The sequence below is a fragment of the Xiphias gladius genome, chromosome 1, assembly GCF_016859285.1.
Source record: "Xiphias gladius isolate SHS-SW01 ecotype Sanya breed wild chromosome 1, ASM1685928v1, whole genome shotgun sequence".
Lineage (NCBI taxonomy): Eukaryota > Metazoa > Chordata > Actinopteri > Istiophoriformes > Xiphiidae > Xiphias > Xiphias gladius.
In genome coordinates, this window is record NC_053400.1 from 1493532 (window position 1) to 1516120 (window position 22589).

At 39.3% G+C, this 22589-nt stretch overlaps 1 protein-coding gene across 2 annotated transcripts in view; it reads left to right on the forward strand.

Moving 5' to 3' along the window:
* The first annotated feature begins 8087 nt into the window (after positions 1-8087).
* plekho2 (pleckstrin homology domain containing, family O member 2) overlaps positions 8088-22589 on the forward strand; it is a 35587-nt gene continuing 21085 nt past the window's right edge. For both annotated transcript variants that reach the window (XM_040138516.1, XM_040138525.1), the window contains exon 1: positions 8088-8378. In XM_040138516.1, the coding sequence (XP_039994450.1) occupies positions 8370-8378 (9 nt within the window). In that variant the 5' untranslated portion in view covers positions 8088-8369. The remainder of the gene's footprint in view (positions 8379-22589) is intronic.

Consider the following 22589-nt stretch of genomic DNA (forward strand, 5'->3'; position numbering starts at 1 on the left):
GCTGTCTCTTTCACTGTCTGTTGTGTGTATACAATGGATGAGGAGAGACTACTAGTTGACGTCAAGAAATGTAAAGAGCTATACAACCCACATCCACATTATTAAAAAGACAAGAGCAAAAAACATGGCTCTTCAGGTGAGAAATCAAGTTTGAGTACTAGTGTGTGTCCATGCATTATTGTAAATTAATGTTTGCACATTGTAGAAAATATTTTTATGGTAGACATCTAATTTATGTAGTATGATCAACTATCTATGATCAGGCTCTGTGTGTGGTCCTGGTCCTGTTGGCTTGCTGTAGCAGGGTGCTTGCTATTGGTGCTATGGGCGGCACTTGACGGATATGACGTGCCGCGGCACTGCAGCGGCAATGTGTTTTCAGCTTCAAAAGTCAGTTAATCTGGCGAGAAAATCTCCAGACATATATTAAACCTATAGCTTATTGGAATATTATCATTCTAGCAAACAATTGCACATTGTTTCAATTATATAGAATACCTTTCTCACAGCTCTAGTTTATAAAGCTTCGTCGGGGCATTGCCCACCTTTCATTCTTTGGCACCACAATGAACAAATGACTGACTGTGTGAGGCTCTTGGTGGGTGTGTGTGTGTGTGTGTGTGTGTGTGTGGGGGGGGGGGGGGTGACAGGATGAAACTGACAGTGAACATGCATTAGAGGAGAAAATATCAGAAGTCAAAGACAATGCAGAATATGATCCATACCATAAGACAACTGATGAGGAACAATCAAGTTATGAAGAGGAGGGTTCTGCTGAGCCCGTTACCTTCCACTCAAGGAATGTGAATTTGTCTTCATCCCCATCTGGATTGAGAGGCAGACTGTCAGATAAGAATGTTATCGGGATGATCCTAGGGCCAACAAGCAGGGTTGGGTCAGATTACTTTAAAAATTACATTGTAGTTTTTGGAATTAGTAACATAATCCACTGGGTTACAAAAAAATGTAATCTAATCCGAATACTTTTTGATTACTTCAAGATCAAACATTGATAATCATTGAAAAATTTTATACTAAATCTTTTACTAAATCAAAATTTTGTGTTCCAAAAATATTATTTTTTCCCTTGAAACATCACAAAACATTTTCAATGGTAATAAAATGCATATTGCATATTCAGCATTTACATTTGGTCAAATCACATAATCCCCTTACAAAAAACAGTACTGGTACATACTACATGTGGTGTGTATTTAACAACATGTGGGATGCTGTTTCTTTTGTCTACATTTTTTTTGCTGCTGTTCAAAGGATTAAAATCAGAGAAATGAGGACTTTATTACACTTACTCAAAATGTTCATCATCCACTTTCAATGTAAATAAAAAGGAATAAAAACTCCATTATCCATGAATCATTAAAAACAAACACAGATATTAAGATGTTAAGTCACCATTAACAAAACTGGCCACTTGGCAACCTGAGAGGAGTAACTTACTTTGATATACAGTAGAAAATATTCGGCATTTAGAATTGGTCGAAAACTCTTTGAAAGCTTTTACAAAATTGCTCCCAGTATTTTTAACAGTAGGTTGGACTTACTTTGTAAACCCTGTGAATCTCATGTATCTTGGCAGCAACTATGTCATATATGTGTCTGCCTATAATCCTTGAACAGGTAAGTGCTACGGATTTCCTCTCGAACTCATTATCCCCTCAATCCAACGGCAAGTCATTCCAACAAAGCTCCTATTGGGACCTGTTCAAATATCAGCTGTTGTGCACACTGAATGCACTTTGCCTAGCTTTGGTATAAGTTCATCTTTCATGTGCTTGTATGCCTCATCAAGCCTAGCCATCTGTGTCTTGCGGGTCATTACAGTCCCCTACTTATGCCCTTAATTAGTTTCCTCAATGCATGCTGTTCCAATAAAGAATATGACTGAACATCATCCACAATGAAACTGAAGACAGGCAAATTTACATTGGTTTGGGAAACATTATTCATAAAATTGTTCACGCCTTGCTTGTTCTTTCTTCTGGCTCTCCACTAGTCTCTTGATCTGCATTGCTAGTGCCTGAAGCCTTTGTGTAAACCCTCTGTGTGCTCTTCTTAAATTTCCAAGCATGTTTTTACTTAAATACATACATGGAAAAAACAATGAAACAAAAATGCAATTTTCACTTGAAAGTTATTTTCATTTTTTGATCATAAGTCATCAGAAATAATATCTTTTATCCTATTACTTCTAGAATAATTGGAAATATGTTCAACTTCATAAATTAGGCTACTTCTGACAAATCAGACATCAGTTGGGCTTGGGGGCATTTTAATCATTCAGTAAGTGAGTTGTTGTGACTGACATTCAAACTATTTGTTGAGTCAAACCACTGGATGGTATTAATATTGATAATACTATTGATAATCTTATTATAGGGCAGTCAACAGTAGTATCAAATGAGTTAAAACTTATCTAACCCTCTAAAATTATATGAATGTGAATATTTTCAATGTAATGCCAGATTTACCTAAGTGTAACGTTATACCATGCTGCACCTGGGGCAGAAATAGACTAGCAAAACTAACAAGTGAAATGTGCTTTCTTTGAATCAAAAGAGAAATGTGAATTATCTACTCATTTCAAGTAACGTTTTGGATAAAGGACCAAAAAATTCTTTCCACAGATATAGGAACTGTGTTTCTAACCTCAATATTGAGCGTTTCTTCTCCCTGAAGCATTGCAACGATAGAGAACATTGCCACACGTTCACCCACAAAGTTGGTGTGGGCGATCTTAACAGCACACTGTATAAACCCCAGTGTCATCATTTTCTAAAGTCACCTTGTCATATGTTCACTTTAGCTAGCCAGCTACCTAGCTAACTACAGTGGAAATGAGTGATCATAAGCTACTCTTTTACATTTTATTTCTAGTGGGAAACAGTTGAAAGTTGCACTGAGTAAAGCAGACTACAGGTAGAAACAGGATTGCTCCAACTCCATTCAGTTGTATTGGGTAACATTATGCATGGCAAGATCCATATTTTCGAGATCCAGTGTTCGTGATTTGCTCGGTATCGTACGTAAGACCTCGCTACCATTCTTAGCCATACTACTGTGGCAGACACAAATGATCTGATGAGCACTGAAGTGAAAATGGCTGTAACAAAATCAAAAAACAAAACAAAACCTAAGCTAAACTCATCCCACATTTTTTTCCTGCAACATTAGCTGGCTTTCTACGGAAACTTGCCTCTAAGTGTTTCCTCAGATTTGAAGTTGAGGTCTTTGCGGATGACAACAACTTTTTTTTTTGGCTTTCACAAATTGCACCGGACATGTATTTTCTTCTGTTGCACATTTCTGATTTTGAAATGATGGTGGTATTGCCAGGAATGGATGGCTATTTTACGAGGGACTGCTTATGCTTGAACCTTCCATCTTGACTCAACACTGTTCTTTTTTCGGCCTCCAAATGGAGATCTTGTCTAAGAAACCCCATATGTCAGATGCACTTTTCGTTAGTTAATAGCATTGGTTAACATGAAAGAAAGTTTTATAATTTTAAAATTGCCATATTTTAAAGACGTAATCAAAATTTAATCATGTAATCCTTGACAATGTAATCTAATTGCACATTTTTTTCAAATGTAATTTGGGCTGATTATAGTTACTTATTTTTTGTTATCTGATTTCGCAATCATGATTATATGTAATCTATTACTACCCAATCCTGCCAACAAGGTATGCCATATCGGGGACTGATGAAATCCTGCTTAGAACTGCTCCTGACTGAGTCAATTGAAACCATAGTCCAAAATATGACAGACTTGGACCCAAGACGACTGTTAAAAGAGGACTGGAAGGAGGTAGAACAGACAGACATCCAAGCATACTTAGGTCTTTTTGATTCTGTGAAATTAATCTATCCTTAGTTTATGGAATGCAGAGTCCGGTTGGGCATTTTTTTGTGCCACTATGTCATTGCAGACCTTTTCATACGTTGTCACATGTGATGCATTTTCACAATACCCATCTTGGCTGTCATCAATATAACAAGCTTGCTTGATCTGAGAGTTTCTGGACAAGTTAGTGGAGCATCTGCCACTCATCTACAATCCCAGTTCAGAGGTTACGGGGCATGAAGGTCTGGTCCCTTTCAAAGGTCACTGCCTATTCAAGCAGTATATGCCAAGTAAACCTGTGAAACACATGATCAAGATGTCTGCAGCCTGTGATGGTAGGACCAACAACGCCTGGAACATGCAGGTGTACACGGGAAAACCTGCTGGTGGAGCTCCAGAGAAGAACCAGTCCAAGTGTTTGGTCCTGGATATGACAGCAGGTCTCCAGAGGCAAAACATTACATGTGATCATTTCTTTACTAAGTATTCCCTTGGACAAGACCTGCTACAGAAAGAACTGCCCATGGTGGGGACAGTCGGACAGAACAAGCCCAAACTTCCTCCTGCATTAATGACCACAAAGGACAGGGCTTCATTTTCATCTACATTTGCTTTAATGGAGACACACACTCTTGTGTCTTACTGTCCTAAGAGAAACAGAAATGTCCTTCTTGTTAAGAACTCAAAAGGGACCCAAATGCAGGAGCCAGACAGAGTGAGGTTGGCTTAGGAAAAGGCTTACTGAAGGGGAGTTTACTGGTCTTGGGGCTGATGGCAGGGACTAGGGGTCCAGCAGAAGCAGGGGTGAGGCTAGTTAATGGAGAACCGTGGCTGGCATTAGTTTGGAGTGATGGGGAAGCACGGCTGGCAGGGGAGACTTGGAGCTTGGAGGGAGCTGGCAGGCAGGCAGAAAAGTAGGCTGGGAGATAGGCAGGTGAATGATGGTCCTGGACACAAGAGAAACAGGTTAGTAAATGCAATGCACAAGGAAGATAATTCACTAGGAAAAAACAAAGCTGTAGTCGACAACGTTGATTAGGTATGTTACCTTTTACCCCTCATCTCTCATGTACTTGTTTTTCTATTGCTAGGTGTTTTTATGCACACTAAGGTATGATGTTGAAATACTTTTTCAAATTGAATAAGGAAAAATGTGTAGTTCATTCTATTCATTTGAATATGCAACTGTGTTTTTAGATGTCATGAATTGAAGACATTTCTAAGATGTAATATATCATGTTACTGTGTAAGACATGAAATATCATTTGTATGTATTCAATGTTTGATTGATTGATTGTTGCAGGTTATTGGCACATACTCATGTAAAAGAATGACCACATGGTGGTCCTTGGAAGTGTTTTTCTAACATCCTAGATGTTTCCATCTACATTGCTTCTGTCTTGTGGATGGAGTTGAATCAATCCTGCAATCGGAAAAAGTCATTCAAGAGGGGCTGGAGCAAGCCATGATGATACCTCTCATTCAAAGGAACCGACTCTTTCCTCGAACACATGTGCACACACTTTCCACTAGCACCATATGCCTAAAATGCAACGTACGTATTTGCAAGGCACGTGTAAAAAAACATTACATATCGTCAATGATATGTGTATGACATAACGTAACCCCCATGTAATGGGTGATCGATTGGCAGATTGTGAACCCTGATGCATTTTGATTTAGTAAGACTTTTTAATGTTCAGAATTTTGTAATTGAGTTAGGTTTTCATGTGTAAATAGGTAATAATGGCCCTGTATCGTCTATTGATTGATAAAATTGTAACAGTTTTGACCAGGAACACCACAGGTGGGGTTTTTTTTTGTATTTTTTTGTATTTTTTTTTGTATTACCGTTTCAAAATAGATGTCCTGTCTACACTTTGACACTAAGTGGTCTTTGATAAACAGCACAATATGTGTCCTCTGGTACTTACTGAATGCTGAATACTAACACCTAGGGCTCTATTTTAACAGTCTTAGCGCATGATCTAAAGCGAATGGAGCGAGTGCATTTAGGGCGTTTCCAAAGCCACTTTTGCTAGTTTAACAGGGGAAAAAAGTTGCAGCGCCAGGCGCATGGTTCAAAAGAGTTGTACTTAGTCTCTTATTTAAACATGAGTGTGTTTTGGATGTAACATTGAATAAACCGGTCAGAGTACCATCTCCATATCCATTTCATAGCCAGGTGCGCTTGCACCTTGGCAGATTGCTGTTATAACGGCGGGTTTGCCAGGTAGTAGCAAAGACCGTGCGAAGTGAAAGCGCGCACACGAACACAATAATAATCTTTCACATTGTAATCTTTCTGTTTTGAATCTTTTGCATGTTTGTGCATTGCTGCGCGTCCCTGTGTGTGTAACAGGCAGAGTGTGTGCACGTTGTGCACCCGCCTATGTAGGCGCATATCACTGTCTTGATAATGTGCCTTTCAATAACACTTTCCTCTGTCTCAAGATAGCAATGCGCCATCAATGCGCCTACCCACGCCTCATTCTAAGACCAACACGTCCACCGGCGCTCAGATGAGCTCAAGTGCATTCGCTGTTTAAACAAAGTGGGCGTAGGAAAATAGAAACTGACAACTGCGTTGGTCTGAAACTAGCAAAGAGACTTGCATTGCACTTGGCGCCGCTTTGCGCTGGGTGTAATCTACCACTGAGGATCTTCCTGGCTGGATGCTCAGAGGCTATTTTTTCGTGTGTGACTCTGTGTGTTAACATTATGAAAAAAAACAAAAACAAAAAAACCCCAAAAAAACCCAAATTATATGAACCCACTTTGGGTTCTAAGACAAATCATGGACAAACCATGGGCCGGCCGATCAGTGTTGCCAGACTGTGTTTTCTGCCCCGTTGGACTACTTTTTATTTAATTAGAAAGCTTAAAAAAAAAAAAATGTTTGTCAATTTGTGATCATTTAGGCTACTTTTTGTACTATCTGGGCTATGAAAAGTTTGGCTTTATTCTTCTTATCTGTATATTCTTCTATATCCCTTCTTTCCTATGATGAGTTTGACTTGCTCAGCAGAAACACTGACTACTGTCACAACCAAATATTAAGTCAGACTATCACAACATTTCAGGTAGATTGAACCTTATACAGTACCTGCTGTTTATATAATAATTAATTATATATATTTTCCTGTTATCCCCTCCTCTTTTTAAATGAATGTTCATTGTAAATGAATGTTTTTTAAATTGTTTAATTTTATTTTTATGTCTGGCCCAGGGACTTTGGTGAACATGTCCTTTCCAAACATGTCATGCAGGATTTTAAATCTTGTTTTGTTGATTGATGAATGATTATTACTCATTTTTGGGGGGTTTACTTGTGTTTTTAATGAAGTGTAATAGTTAGCACTTTGGATCATCTTCCGAATTCATACAATGCACTGTATCTAATGGCTTCATACATAGTTAATAATCATGTATTAATGTTTTCTATGTGAATTGTGAAAGATCAAAGGAGAACTTTTGGGCTGCCAGTTTGTGATGATCCCCTTTGACTGATTGGACTATATGACCCCTTATCTTCTAGACTAAAACTCATTCATTAAGAACTTATTAAACATTTCATGACAAATAGAGGGTTTTTTCCCCCCACAACCTGGCAACCCAAAGTTTGTCCTTATCGATAGCTTATAAGTGATCTATAAAGCACTAGTAAATGATTCATTAAACATAAATAAAACCATTAGTTACAACGTATAAACGTCGGCGGGACGCCTTATTAGGAAGTGGTAGCATCATTTGACTGCTTTAAACGTCCCCTCAAAAACCAACTGGCCCAGGAACAGCCACACCTACTGTATCAGGAAGTGATGAGTGTAGTAAGAGGAGAGGCCTCAGCGCTACAATTTTCATCAGTCAGTATGTCCCTGATAAAGGCGCAAAAGAAGGCTAAAATAAGTGGGAAAGCATCTAGTCAAAGTACACCATGTTCCCCTGAGACACACGTCCTGCTCGGGACGTTTCTGCAGTTTGTGGTGGGAGGACTGCTCCCTGGGAACCTCCGAGGATGCTGCAGCTGCAAGAGTCTTTGCTGCAGCTTCGATCTGATCATCATGCTGAGAAATGCAGCGGCTTGACGCAATTCACGTCGGCTACACTCTGCTCTGAGTTTAAATTCGGATGCCCCAGATGATGCTGTGTGTGTGTGTCTGTGTTTCTGTGTGTGTGTGTGTGTGTGTGTGTGTGTGCGCGGCCGCGGGCCGTGTTGCTCCTCCTCGACAGACTTTTCGATTCATGAGTGTAAAGGCACTTCAACCGGAAACCAAACTTTTTTCTTCGAATTTTTTTCTCTGCGCTAAAAGAGGAAAACAGGACGGAACTTGGTGTTATAAACGCCACAGTTCCTGATTTTCTTCATTTACGCGTGCTGTTGGAAATGTGTCAGCTGCCGACCATCGGGGGAGAAGTGAACAGTTTCTGGCGAGGATAAGGGCGACGTCGGGTGATTTTCGGCTAGTCAACGCTCACATAACGGATTTGGGTCCTCTTACCATGGAAGATGTGAGTAGCGGCTTCAGCCACACTGCCTCGCTTTTTGTAGCAGTTTGTACAGTCTCTTCAAACGTAAGCTCGTAGTTTGGAGCTGTTGTAATGGGAGTGAACACTTCAGGAGGCACTGACTTTGTGGGGTTATAAACCTCGGGAGGAAAATGCTCTCCAACTTATTAGAGTTAGTAAAGTTAGGGCCCATGGAAACGGATCGTTTCGTGCTACATGACACAGTTGTGAGGGACAGAAGTGGCTTTGGGGTTAGCGATGCCAGGCTGTCTGCTGCAGCCAGCTGAAGTCAACACTATTTGGCACAATTGCACCTGCCCACCTGTCAATCTGTTGCATCAACTTGTCGGTCAGATTCCGTAGGAAACACTGACGACGAGGACTGTAGCGAAAGCCGCGACCCCCATTTAAAAATATTCCGTTTTATTGTAGCGCAACGTGTGATTGTAAACACAGAACTTTGAAAACAGAAATTTAGCTTTCTTCTAAATCAGATGTGTCCTTTGAGAAATTCGGCGTGGTTATAATGCTAATCTAACATTTATCTGAATTGCATTTCAATGCAAGGTATCGGGTTATAAACGTTGCGAAGCGGTTCATTTTGGCAGGAGTACGGGAGGGAAACGCTATTCGAGAGGAAAGGACTTCGACACGAAAGGGGAAATAACATCTGAAGGTTGACATTTCACGCATAAGACGTGCTTTGCCCTTGCGAATACCCGGTGGAAGGCAGTTGTGTCCGAAAACGTGTTAACGTAGGCTTAATTAAGGTTCCGGTGTTGCCAAGAACCCAGTGAACTGTTTCTGAACGATGCTCGACGTGAACCGTTGTCTTCAGGGGACGCGAGCAGCGTTAACTAACGCTCATCCCCAGACAGGCTATTGTCATGAGATGTGTGGCTTCTGCTTGAAAGAACGAAAACATTTGGTCCCAAAATCATAAAATAATTTGCGCTGACCGACAGAAATGTAACCTAACAACTAATGAACTGCATACTTCAATGAAAGTTTGGCATTTTGAGGAAGCAAACTTCTGAGAAAAAGGAAGTCAGAGACAAACTGTTACCTGCAGTGTATGGGGAACTTATTGCGGACATTTTCAAGCATGCAGCACCCCGCCCTTCGATTGTAACATTGATGATCAACCTTTCGTTTTAGAATTTGCGTACTTTCTTAGAATAACTCTCCAGTCCGGACTGGATGTGTAGGCTACCCACCATGAAACAGCACACATTTGAACCACTGTTCAAATGTGTGCTGTTTCATGTTTCAAGGATACATCCTCCCTTATTCTGACAAGCATCATCCCGCATAAACAAGCGTGCTGGCAGACACAGCATTCAGGCAGAAAAAAAGAAAAACAAAACCAGTAAAACCACTAACCACCAGTAGATATAAGTGTGCGTATGGGTGTATGTATATATACACCATTCAGCCACAACATTAAAACTGGCCCCCAAAATAGGGTGAATGTTTGCTCCTCAAACAGGAAGGACAGAACTCTGAAGTCACTGTCATGGGAGTTGGAGTCTGACTGATTGCACTTTTCAGGACATCTTGCATGTATCCGTGCTGTGTCTGTGTTTTGTGGATGAAATTGTGTCAGAATTGTAATTTGGGTCGTTGTTTGTGCAGTAGATAGTGGTGGGACTCGAGTCCTGCACTTCTTTTGCATTTCATTTCATCCCCTGTCAGTCCTCATATCAAGTGAACATTAGATGACATTTGAAACCGTAAACATCATTATATAACAGAGCATCAACTGTCTGAACTGGGACATTTTTTAATTCTGCAATGAGATATTTAAATCTTTTTTTTGTTTTAGAAAAACTTACTCAAGGTTATTTTGTTACAACGATATCACAGTGACTTTGCAATCTCTCTACACTGCACAGGGATGGAAAAGGTTACAGTTTATAGCAATATTTCTCATATTTGAATAAGACAGACTGAATAATTTGTTTTAAACTTTGAACAGCCTAATTAATGGAAACCTCGTGAGAAAATGATGTCCGGTTCGGCTGGGGATTCCCAGAGTGAGTGAGAATGTGTGACACCACCTAAAAATGTAAGAAAATGTAAGCGTATGTAATTATTCAACAACTGTAATTGAGATTATTTTGAGGATGTAGTTCTGGAAGTTGCACTGAAATTAAAATGTGTTTCTGCTTAGAAATCTGGTGATTTCTATGTATCCTTGCCGTTTGAGTTTCATTTATTGTGCAGCTTGGGCAGAGACTAAAAATAGTATGTAATATCACTTCAATTACCACAGACAAACAGGCAGTTTGTGGGCAGGCAGTGTAAAGGGAAACAGGTCTTAAATTGCAGTACATAACCAAACACTGTGTGCGTTTGTTGAACAAAGCCTCTATTAATGTTCACAGGTTATTCAGGTCTATGACGTGCTCCAGCCGGTAGCACACCAAGTGGTGATACAAATATGTCCAAAAACCTTTTGTAAGTTCACAATAGCTGCAGTGTATAGTTTATATTTCCTGACACAAAAAGTGAGGAGAATTTCAAATACATTTTCCCTTTTATAGTTTTGACACTGTTTTTGTTTGGATATTGCAGACTTACATTTAAGTCAGACTGAAACTAGTGGTGGGACATGTGACTGGAAAGTGTTTTATGAACACCCACTGCTTGGCTAGTTGCCCACTGACAGCTGTTCAGCTCTGTTTCTTTATTGTTGAATTTGATATTTCCAGCTCTCCTCTCTGCCTCACATTCTGCCTTATTCTTATTCTGCCTTCTTTATCTTTCACCCCCAAACAACTGCTGGTGATCATTTGTCTCATTTCTATGAGTCATCCTTGTATCACCACCCCACTGACCTAGAGTGCATAGTGTGACGTGTCTGCCTGACCCATTCATCAAAGACGAAACAGACTACCACATTATGTGTCACGCAGAAAACAATTAACGCTCTCTCATAATCGTCCTGCTATCCAGGCCTCTGCCACACAATGAATTTGTGTGTATGTGTGTGTGTGTATTGCGGACAATTTCTGGGAAAATTCCTTTATGAAAAAGAAAGTGTTCTCAATATTGAATGCATGTTTGATCTTGAATTTGTGTCCTTGCAGGGACAAAAAGGCCTCAAAAGATTGAAAATGAGAAGGCATTTTGCTCATTTCTTCTCACTGCACTAGGGGTTAATTCGGGATGAAATAGAAATAGTGTAGGAACACTTTTGCTGGCTTTTGTCTTTGATACCCCTCCATAATTCTCACTCTTCATCATTTGTAATATTAGGACATTTCTCTGTCACAAAACACAAAACGTTATATTCATACAGTCACAGTCACTAACAATGTGTATGGGCATTTGTCATTAAAAAAAGGGAGGTTAATCAACAGTAAGAATAATAATTAATTGCAGCTTAATGTAAGCTCTAAAAAAGCAGTGTTTCCCCTAAATGCAATCAGCAGTGCAGTTTTAAGCATAGGCCTATTCAGCAACCCGTTAACGCCCAAATGACTCCAAAGTGGTCTCGTTCATTTTTGTATATGATTTGTGCACATTTCTGCAAGCAAAAGAAACATCTGTGCTTCATTATTTCTCAAGTTATATCGGTTTATTTATCTGATGTGTCATGGTCATAACTTGAGAATTAATGAAGCAAAGATATTATTTTTGGCTGGTAAAATGTGCACAAGCGATGTGTCAATGAATGAGACCACTTTGGAGTTGTTTGGGCTTTTCAATTTATCAGAAACGGTGCACGCACACACAAATCAAAATGGTTTTATTAATGTCCTGATCATATGTGGTTCCAACTTCAAAGTGATACAATCTTTGACTAAAATGTTGCATCTTTGTCCTGTACACTTATCTTGCTAATCAAATTATATTTGAAGTTTCCCATGAGTCTGAAAGACTGACTCATTAAGTTTATATTATCTTTTTCTATTTGTGTCCAGTAAAACTAGTGTAAGTAATTTTCTATGTTGAAGCGTTTTATTCTTCAACATTTATTACCACAGCCACCTGGGCCTCTAGAGATCTTCAAGTGTCAAAAGATCCTGGTAACTTAACAGCTCATGACAAGGCGACGATGTTCCTCCACCAACGCATTTAAACATGGGTCCGGTGACATGACAGTATCGCTGCTGAAAAATATGGGAAACACTATAAAGATCTTTAGTTGAACAATATGTGATACTATGTGTGTTTAGTGACGGCAGGCTCTGTTTATTATAATAGGAAGAAAGTCGGTGTTAATGTGCAGTGTTATGTGTGCGGACATTTTCTCATATGAACCTAACAACAATATAAAAATCGATTTCCTCTCGGTTTTAGTAATTGATCTGTGAAACATCACCACTACCCTCTCACAATATCATCACATGTTATTTTTGGCCTATAACATGTGAACTCTTTTAATTAATGATGTTTTTTTCCACTGAGTTCAATGGGATCGAGATGAATACAAGTACATTTGTACCATCAAGGATTTAGTTTAAAAGATACAATTACAGAGTTTTTCTGGTCTCCACCATAAGTGAAAGGAAACCTTGGGTGTCTTTTTGGCTGGACAGCAACAGCGGGGTCAGCACTATAAACAAAAATGTCCGTGACTGACTGACTGACTAAGTGCTGAGGTTACACCATTGGTTGGCTGGCCGAGTGTTTGTGTTTCCCCATTGTCCATTACTCTTTAAAATGAATTGGACAAACATTTTCTATTAGGTCATCAGGGGGTGTTTACAGGCAGTGTTGCTAACTTAGTGCCTTTGTCAATAGAGCACCAAGCAAGAAAATCTAGCAACTTTTGGACAAATCTTAGCTACTTTCTGTAGAAGAGAGCCTCCAGTTTTGCCCCGTGAGCACGAGGTCAGGCTTTCCCTCCACAGGCTCACCTCTCTATGTGTCTCATTCAGCTGACCACACGGCAGCTGACACAGACGTGAGTGACCTTCTAACTTTCTCTCTGACTGATCATTTTACAAGTAAATATAACATAAATTTCAGCAAAGCTGTCTTTAACTTATGTGTGCGGTGATTTTATCAGATGACATTGCGGTTATAAAATCAGGATTTTAGCAGCAGAGCAGAGCAGCAGCCTGGAAATGGCTTGGAAGTGACTGCTGGTTAACATGTCGTCTCAGTGGGCCGTGTTTCAGTGACTATTTCATACTTGTTCCATTGTCTGACAACAGAAAGAGAAAGACGTGTAAATGAAGACAGCTTTATTGGGAATTTGGCTGCATTAAATTACTGTATATATGAGCTTAGAGAGTAGAAGAAAAGCAAACAGATAAAGGGCGCTTCAGCCATATACTGGGGTTTGACCTAGTCTTGTTTTGTGTCTAACTATGAGAATCTTCATACTTACAGAATGTCATATGACAGTAAAATATAGAACATAATGGTAGACATAATTTATGTCAGTGGATTTGTCCTATTTTTAAAAAACACATTAGAGCTTTCAGGTTTGTCTGTGGTCTGTGGTGTGATATGTAGAGCAGAGGCGTTTTTATCACAGGTTTAAAGATGCAAATAAGGCGGAGGGTTTAAATTGAAAGCATGGTCTCTGGATTGAGTATGCAGAGATTTTGTACAATGATGTCTGTAGGAATCACAATGCAAAACTGACCAATGAATAAACCTGTGAATGTTTTGGATTGTGGGGTGTGTACAGTTCTTTGTGGAACACCCACGTCATTTTTATTGGAAGCAATGACACCATTTTTTACGTCAGAAATTCAGAATCATAACTTTATTCTCTTTCATCTCAATTTATAACAGGTTAATAATTTCAGCAAAACAACATATTGTTCCAGCCCCACTGTCTTCTCCTAGCGTAGTAAGGGTAGTAAGGGGTTAGTGGGGGTAAAGCGTTAGCTCCAGTGATGCTTGTGGTGAATTCAAGCTGGGCAGGTCAGTGTGAAATTCAATGAATGCCAGATGCTCCCTGACCTAAAACTTCATCAGAAACACATGTCTGCTGAGGTGTGTCTCTTCCATATAACCCTGTGCTCTGTTTTCTCTTCCTCTTCTGAGACCCATCTTGCACGGGATACCTTAGGTTCAGCGTATTGTAATTTTATAACTGCATTACTGCGTTTGTCTCTGCAAATTATTTTAATCTGTACAATGATACAGTGCATTCAGAAAGTATTCAGACCTCTTCACTTTTTTCACATTTTGTTATGTTGCAGCCTTATGCTAAAAATAATTTAATAATATTTTTTCTCTCATCAGTCTACACTCAATACCCCATAATGACAGAGAAAACAGAATTTTAGAAATCTTTGCAAATTTATTAAACAGGATAAACTGAAATATCGCATTGACATAAGTATTCAGACCATTTGCTATGACATTTGAAATTTAGCTCTGGTGCCTCCCATTACTCTTGATCATCTCTGACATGTCTCTACACCTTGACTGAAGTCCACCTGTAGTAAATTCAATTGATTGGACATGATTTGTAAAGGCACACACCTGTCTATAGAAGGTCTCACAACTGACAATGCATATCATAGCAAAAATCAAGCCATGAGGTCGAAGGAACTGCCTGCAGAGCTCAGATACAGGATTGTGCTGAGGTACAGATCTGGGGAAAGCTACAAAAGAAATTCTGTTGCACTGAAGGTTCAGAAGAGCACAGTAGCCTCCATAATTCTTCAGTGGAAGGAGTCTGGAACAACCAGGTCTTTTCCTAGAGCTGGCTGCTGGACTAATGGTTGTCTTTCTGGAAGTTTCTTCTGTCTCCACACAGGATCTCTGGAGCTCAGCTAAAATGACCATCAGGTTCTTGGTCATCTCTCTTACCAAGGCCCTTCCCCACAAGTTTCTCAGTTTGGCCGGATAGTCAGCTCTAGGAGGAGTCCTGGTGGTTCCACACTTCTTTTCTAAGTCTGCAATATAACAAAATGTGGGAAAAAGTGAAGGGGTCTGAAAACTTTCTGAATGCACTGTAAATGACAGTTGATCTGTGCCAGTGTTCACCACAACACCACAGATAGGCAGTTAATACATTACACAAACATCTGAGGGCAGTGTTTTTTTAAAAGGTTTGGTTAGGTCCATGTTTCAGTGCAGAGCAGACTTCCTGTGTGAGTTCAAAACTGGAACCTCTTGACTTACTATATGATGTCGCAGCGCTCAACTATAGTAGTCAGCTGAGCCCTGATTAATAAAAACCTCCCACTCCTCTCCTCCCGTTCGGTTGCAAGTGTTTGGTCAGCACTGCACTGTACTGAAGTCTTCAACCCAACCCCATCAATTTTTTTTCATGTCCTCCCATGTCAGAGGCATGCCAAGTTAACTCTAAGCCTGAGGGTACTTTTCTGGACTGCACAGTGAGGCTGGTTTGTCTTTCTGTAGAGAACTTATCCTAGTTACACTATGAATCTATTTTAAATTGGTTTTACAAAGTAGCTTTTTATTTTTGCCCTTTTCACTCTCTGTATTGCATATCTTTCCTCCTTGCATGGCCTTCCATTGAATGTCTGGTCTCTGTAAATATAACTATAAAGAGTATGGTCTAGACCTGCTCTATATGAAAAGTGCCCTGAGATAACCTCTGTTATGATTTGGCGCTATATACATAAAATTGAATTGAATTGAATTCCATTCTTTTAAGCTGCACTGGTGTTTACCAAGTGCAGACACACTTGCAGTACAGTGAAAGTGGAAAAACAGTTAGATGACCTCCCACCTAATCCCAAAAAAGAAAAAAAAAGATATCCTGTGGAAGTTCCTCCTAAAGAAACAAAGGCTGTGAATTTTGCAGACACCTGCACTTGCCGATGTTTCAGTCACCAATAAAAAAGAGTATCTAGGTTTACATAGCGCTTACTCCACAAATCTATAATTATGCTGCCACAAGTTCATGGAGGTTGGCAGCTGTAGTGCTTTCAGCTTGGATTCACAGCGGTTACAATAGATTACAATGGTGACCTGGTTTCACTGAGAAAAAGTATCCAAGTGTCCATAGAAACTTCTCAAAAGCACCCCTTTTTATCGAAAGTATGCCATTGTATGGCTAAATGCACATCGTATTTTTGTCACCAGCATAGTTAGCTTTTCACATTTATTGCTTGCAATGACATTAGCTTATGTGTATGTATGCCCACACTAATGTGTTAGCTTTGCTTTTGGCCATATTTTGGCAAAAATATGAGTGTTATGAACATACTTTTGTGATTTGTCTTCGAGAGGTTCATGGATCATATAGCTGAAATAAAATAATTAATTAAGTGAATTTGATTTTCTTTTGTCCAACTCAAACTAATATGATTCATTTGAAATGAAATAAGGTAAAATTCTTTTTCGTTTGACACACATGAGACAAAACCTGGTTGAGGTGTGCCTGCATTTCTTTTTTGTTTGTTTTTTGTTTTTTATGTTTTAAAGATAACAGATATCAAGAAACAGACTGTGTATGAAATGAAAGTAACAAAAACTGCAACAGGATCTATACAGAGTAGCTTACACTGTTTTTAAATGTTAGAACGAAGAAAACATCACAATGTCATCAGTTCATCAGTTCAACAACATACTTAAATACACACACCAAGATGTAAACTTTTTTACTTGAATACAAACAGCAAGATAACTTTTTTTAAAAGAACAATTTAAGAAGGGTGTTACTCCTCGTCAAGTTGTCTGGAAATAGTACTTACGTGACAGCTTTGTAACTGGTGAAAAATGAATGACCAGCTATCCCAAATCCCGCAGAGCCACAAATAACAACACTATGCTGCAAGTACCAAATATACTGTAGATTTATGCAGTGCACTCTTTAATATATATATGTGTATGTATATATATATATATGTGTATATGTGTGTGTGTATATATATATATATATATATGTGTTTATATATGTATGTATGTATGTATATATATAAGTGTGTGTGTGTGTAACAGCATATATAATGTTAGTATATACTGAATATATACTAAAAGGGTTCACCGCACGAATCTACAATATATTTGGTACTTGCATAAATGTAGGGTAGCCATTTGAACCTACCATTACAAAAAAGCAGGAAAATTCTTGCAATCGGCATGTACAAACAATATGAAAAATGCAAAATTCCCACCACTTTGGTTTTTCAAGAGTGGCACAGCTTTGTTGTCGTTCCCTGTTGTACAGATAGTTGGTTCAAGCAAGGACACAGTTTTGCAATTACTCATTTACACGGAAGAATAGCCTTTGGTGTATTATCATAGGTGCTAACAGAAACAGGCAGGTTGGACCACTTTTGGGCTACAAAAAAAAAAAAAAAACACAAAACATTCACAGACCGAGACTCTGATTATGACTAACAAGGATATCAATAGTCATGTAAAGGTAACTTAATCTGTAAAAATGTGTCTTGCAGCATGAAGACAGTTCTGGCCAATCACAATCAAAAGAAATTATACAATGTATTGAATTGTGTTTAGGTCCATTTCAACGCGAATAAAGATTCATTCAATCAAGCGACTGTGAAGAGAAGAATGGATGTGCCAGTTGACACTAGAGATGAATGGCAGAAGGGTTGAGGGTAGAGTCACAGAGTCAGCTTGGAATCAAGCTTCTGTTTAAGTTATAGCCCCTGGCCTCCCTCTGTGCAGCTTAGTCCGCCTTTTCAAAATGTCATAACAAGGAAAACATCCATGAGGTCATTGATTGTCATTCTCCATTGACTGGGTGGAAGATGAAAGTGAAAAAACAAAAACAAGTCCCAAAAGATCTGATTAGGAAACTTGACAATCTACTTTCTCACCTGGTGTTCACCTTTTATGCAAACAACTTGATTTTCAGCTCCTGTATCTTGTCCTGGTATCAAAAACCGTAAAAAAAACGAAAAAAGCAGTTTTATGTTAAAAATCAGTGTTCGGCAGACACAGGTTGTCCTGGAGGGGCTGAGAGCTGAGCTGCCGCTGATGTCTGCTCAGCTTGTTTCTCTGAGATCCAGACGTCTGATGACTAAAATCCTTCATCCGGTTAAAAGATGTAGTTAAAAAGGACCAAGATCTAAATAGTTAATTGTAAAAATGTTGCTTAAAACTGGACAAAAAGTCAATTTGACCCCTTTCTTTCAGACAACCACTGCGCTGATGCATGCGTAAAGGGGATATGACGCCAATGAGAGGTGACCAAATGAAAAGGAATGTTACCTTGATTAAAATTACGGATTTCTCTAGGTTTGAAAATTGCTGGAAATATTTGGGATTATGCTACTACACAACTCAAGAAAATACATAACATAGGTCTAGTTGTTTTTAAACATTTTAAATGTGGAAAAGTTAGATGTTATAGCTTTAATGCCGTTAATAACAATTCCCACGTTCTCTGCCTCCCCATCACCATCTCTTCGGATCATGTAGATCCCTGTGACTGCGATGTCTCTGCATCTTCAGTGGCAAAGACCTGAACAACAACACAAACACAGAACACTTGTGTGAAGTAAAATGTGAACACCACAAACAGAAAACTACTGTATATACAGTTTTTGGACAGTATTTGGACAGTGACACATTTTTCATAATTTTGCCTCTGTACATCACCACGATGAAACACCACCACATATAAGAAAAGAAAGTTCAGAAATGTGTTTCTGATGCACACTCAAATATTTATTGATTTAAGTATATTCAGTGCAATCCACTTGTAGTTATATAGTGCCAATTCATAACATTATGATCTCATTATTTCAAGGGACTTTGCAGAATAAGACCTTACTCTGCAAATATAGAGGGAAACCAAACAGTTCCCACTGTGAGCAAGCACTTGGTAACAGTGGAGAGGGAAACCTCTGTTTTAACAGGAAGAAACCTCCAACAGAACCAGAGTTAGGGTGGGTGGCTGTCTGCCTCAACTGGTTGGGATGAGAAGAGAGAAATGGGGGAGTAAGGAGAAAGAGGGAGGAGAGGGGGAGAGAGAGACCAGGAACAGCTGTATATACTTTAGTATTCAAGCATTGTCAGACTGGTTGTTATAATGATATTAATAACAGTGATACATATAGGTGTAATCAGGTTATTAATAACAGCAGAAATGATAGCAGCACCAAATAACAATAATAATAATGATGATATTAACAAGACCTGCAGGCAGGTACCCTGCAATTCACATCTGGTGGCCCATCAAAGCAATGCAAGTCATACCTGCAGGCCCCCGCGCGAGATGGTTGGAATGTTTCTGAGGGGTATTCCAGTGGGGTATTCCAGAAAGCATGGTTAACCTAACCTGGCATAAACCCTTTGGGTTGAATGAGCCTGTTGCGACTTACCCCAAGTTTTAGGGTAAGTGATCGGACAGTCATGAGGGTCCTTAGATGCTACTTCGAACAATTTATGCAGATTGGAAACATAAGATGAGTTAGAAAAAGAAGGTTTCGCATATTTTTTAACTTTGTGTTAATTTTAGCAAATTTTATGATTTTGTAAGAAAAGAACCACCTAGTGGCTAATTAGTGCCAAATTTTGCACAGAGCCTCAAGGATGACTGCTTTCAGTTTTGGGCCAGGGTTGAAGTATGTTGCATTTGTTTCAAACTCTGTATTCTTCAGCTCTAATTCAGCCTTGTAGGTGAGTTTGAGGACAATCATGAGGGCTGATTTTCTGGGTATGGATGCAGGGTTGAGGTATACAGTTTATGGTCGCTGCAGGATGAGGCTATTGATGGGCGTTTGAGGCTCTGGACTAGTGGTAATTGAGGTCTCTGTAGATGAGTTTACTGTGTACAAAGTGATGAAGGGCTCCACAGATGACAAGATATGAGAGTATGTTACTTTCAATGCGATTTTATTTTCCATTTCAGACACGGCAGTTAGAGTTCATGAATGCGTTAAAGACAGCATCCATGTATTGCAACTGGATTCCTCTTTCAATTGAAAGAATGTTTTTACTAATGCATGCAGTTCTTCCACTGTTGCTAGAATTTCAGAAACCGGCAGCAGTTTTCTTGAGCGAGACTTGCCACCAGGAAGATCCGCAGAACAGTTGGATCTGCCATTATGGAACACAATTAATCTACAGCAGAAAACATGGGAGAAGGAGAACAAGAAACCAATAAATTAAGGTTGTATTTGAGATAAAAAATAAAAATAGAGATTTTGTAAGAGCGTGACATCCAGAGCTCAGACTATTTGGGTTTAATGATGACACTAACCTTGAACAATGACAAATCTTTTCAACATTACCATGTGCAAACTCCCAACCATGTACACCACAAGGCAATATGGGTCTTCCAAGTCACCAAGCTCAATTAGGGCAACCTCTCTAGTGGGCGAGGCAGACAGCTCAAATCCACAATAAGTCTCCCTAACACATACTTCTGTCACTTGAAAACACAACTTCTCCTTAAGAATACATAGTTGAATGATCTCATCAAATTTAGGCAGTCCATCTACAGATCTGCATCCCCTCAATGTAACGTATATCACTGCAAGGCTCATTTTTTGCCATATAAACCTCATTCAATTCTGGGTATCTCCGCTTCAGTGCAGACTCTACTCCCTCATACAGGACAGGTATGATATCTTGAGACTGGAGGAATTTGTGTGATGGGTGGGCATGAACTGGTGTTTAATATCTAGTGAACGAGGTATATTCTTAAAACATTTGTATGATGAGCAACCTGCTTGAAGAAGCTATGTTTAGCCTCAAATCCCATCGTCTACAGTGCAATTAGAGGTCTGAAGTAACATATGTGGAAAGTGCTCTCAATAGTGATGTTTTGGTAGTAGCTTGATATGTGGAAAGAGGACAAGATAGTGCTGTCTGGGATCATAGAGCTTGTCTTCAAGATACACAATGGTCTCATCTGTGTGAACAGGGACCTCAACCACCTCAACTATCTCTTTAAAATCTAGAATCGCCTGCCATGCGCCACAGAGTTTGTGCTTCTTACAAATCTCAAAATCATCAACATAAAGATTAACTGCTATTCTCAAATTGTCACCAGACAGAGAAGGACTTTTTTTTATAGTACTCACCATCTGGTGTGGTTCTGTACTCTTGGAGACAAGCCAATACTGATCTTGAATTCTCTTGAGTTTCAAGATGTTCAAGGACACTTTTATGAGAGAACAAAAGGTGAAAAGATTGTAATAGAGGGGTGCATTGAAATGTCCTAATTCTCTGGCATCTAGTATGCTGTCTACTGGCTCCACAACACAAAAATAACAGGTATATGGTAAATGGACTGTCCTTATATAGCGCATTTCTAGTCTACCAACAACTCTAAGCACTTTACAATGTATATCTCACTCACCCATTCACACACTGATGCCACAGCATCAGGAGCAGTTAGGGGTTCAGTGTCTTGCTTAAGGAAACATCAACACACTCTCTGGAGGAGGTGGGGGTCGAACCAGGAAGTACCAAGAGGGCCAACCTTTGCAATAGCTATGCCCAACTGATTAGATTTGCATAGAACAGTGGAAAGCTCATCAGCTACTGACGCTTCAACCTAGAGTTTATGACTTTGAAATACATCAGAAACAATAGCTTTTGTGACAGGCGAAGATGGTGTACTTAATATGTACTGAAGTGCAGAAAAGACCTCACCGATAACTTCCTTTGGAACAGTATTTTCCAACTGAAATAAAATGTAAGAAATTTTCTCTTCAGTAAGGTTTGGCAGGTGTAATTCTGCAGCATCACCACCAACAATCATGTTGATTGTTTCCTGTTTTTGTGTGTGTTGAATGTAGTGTAAACTTGAGTTTTAAATGTGCATCTTGGAAACATACATCGAACCATTTCATCATACCTGAGATGTGCATTTATGTCTTGAGAAGAACCTCTTTCTGTTGTTAGTTCTCTGCATGACACTGGAATATAGATACTTTGGAGTTTGCTGTTTAGCATGAACAGTATGTTCAGTAGCTACCCATGTATTAAATGTACGTCGGCATTCTTTGTATGGACATGGATAGTGATAATGGCCACTAAAATGCCCATGAGTCTTACCTGCTAGCTAATTCCAAACTGCATTCTTTGCATGGTGCATTCATTTTGGTGGAAAAAAAAAGGAGAATAAATAGAATTAGCACTTATCACCTTGAATAGATGACAACAATAGAGATCAGCATTGAGCAAGCAGCCTATTACTTACTATCACTAAGACGTTGCCACAGGTAGCTTTGTTACACTGGTTAAACTGCAAAAGATGAGATAGAGGTGTGAGTACAAGTGCTGGAATGCTCAAAAGTTCACTAACAAGTCAAAATTGCATTCGAGCACTCGCCAATGAAA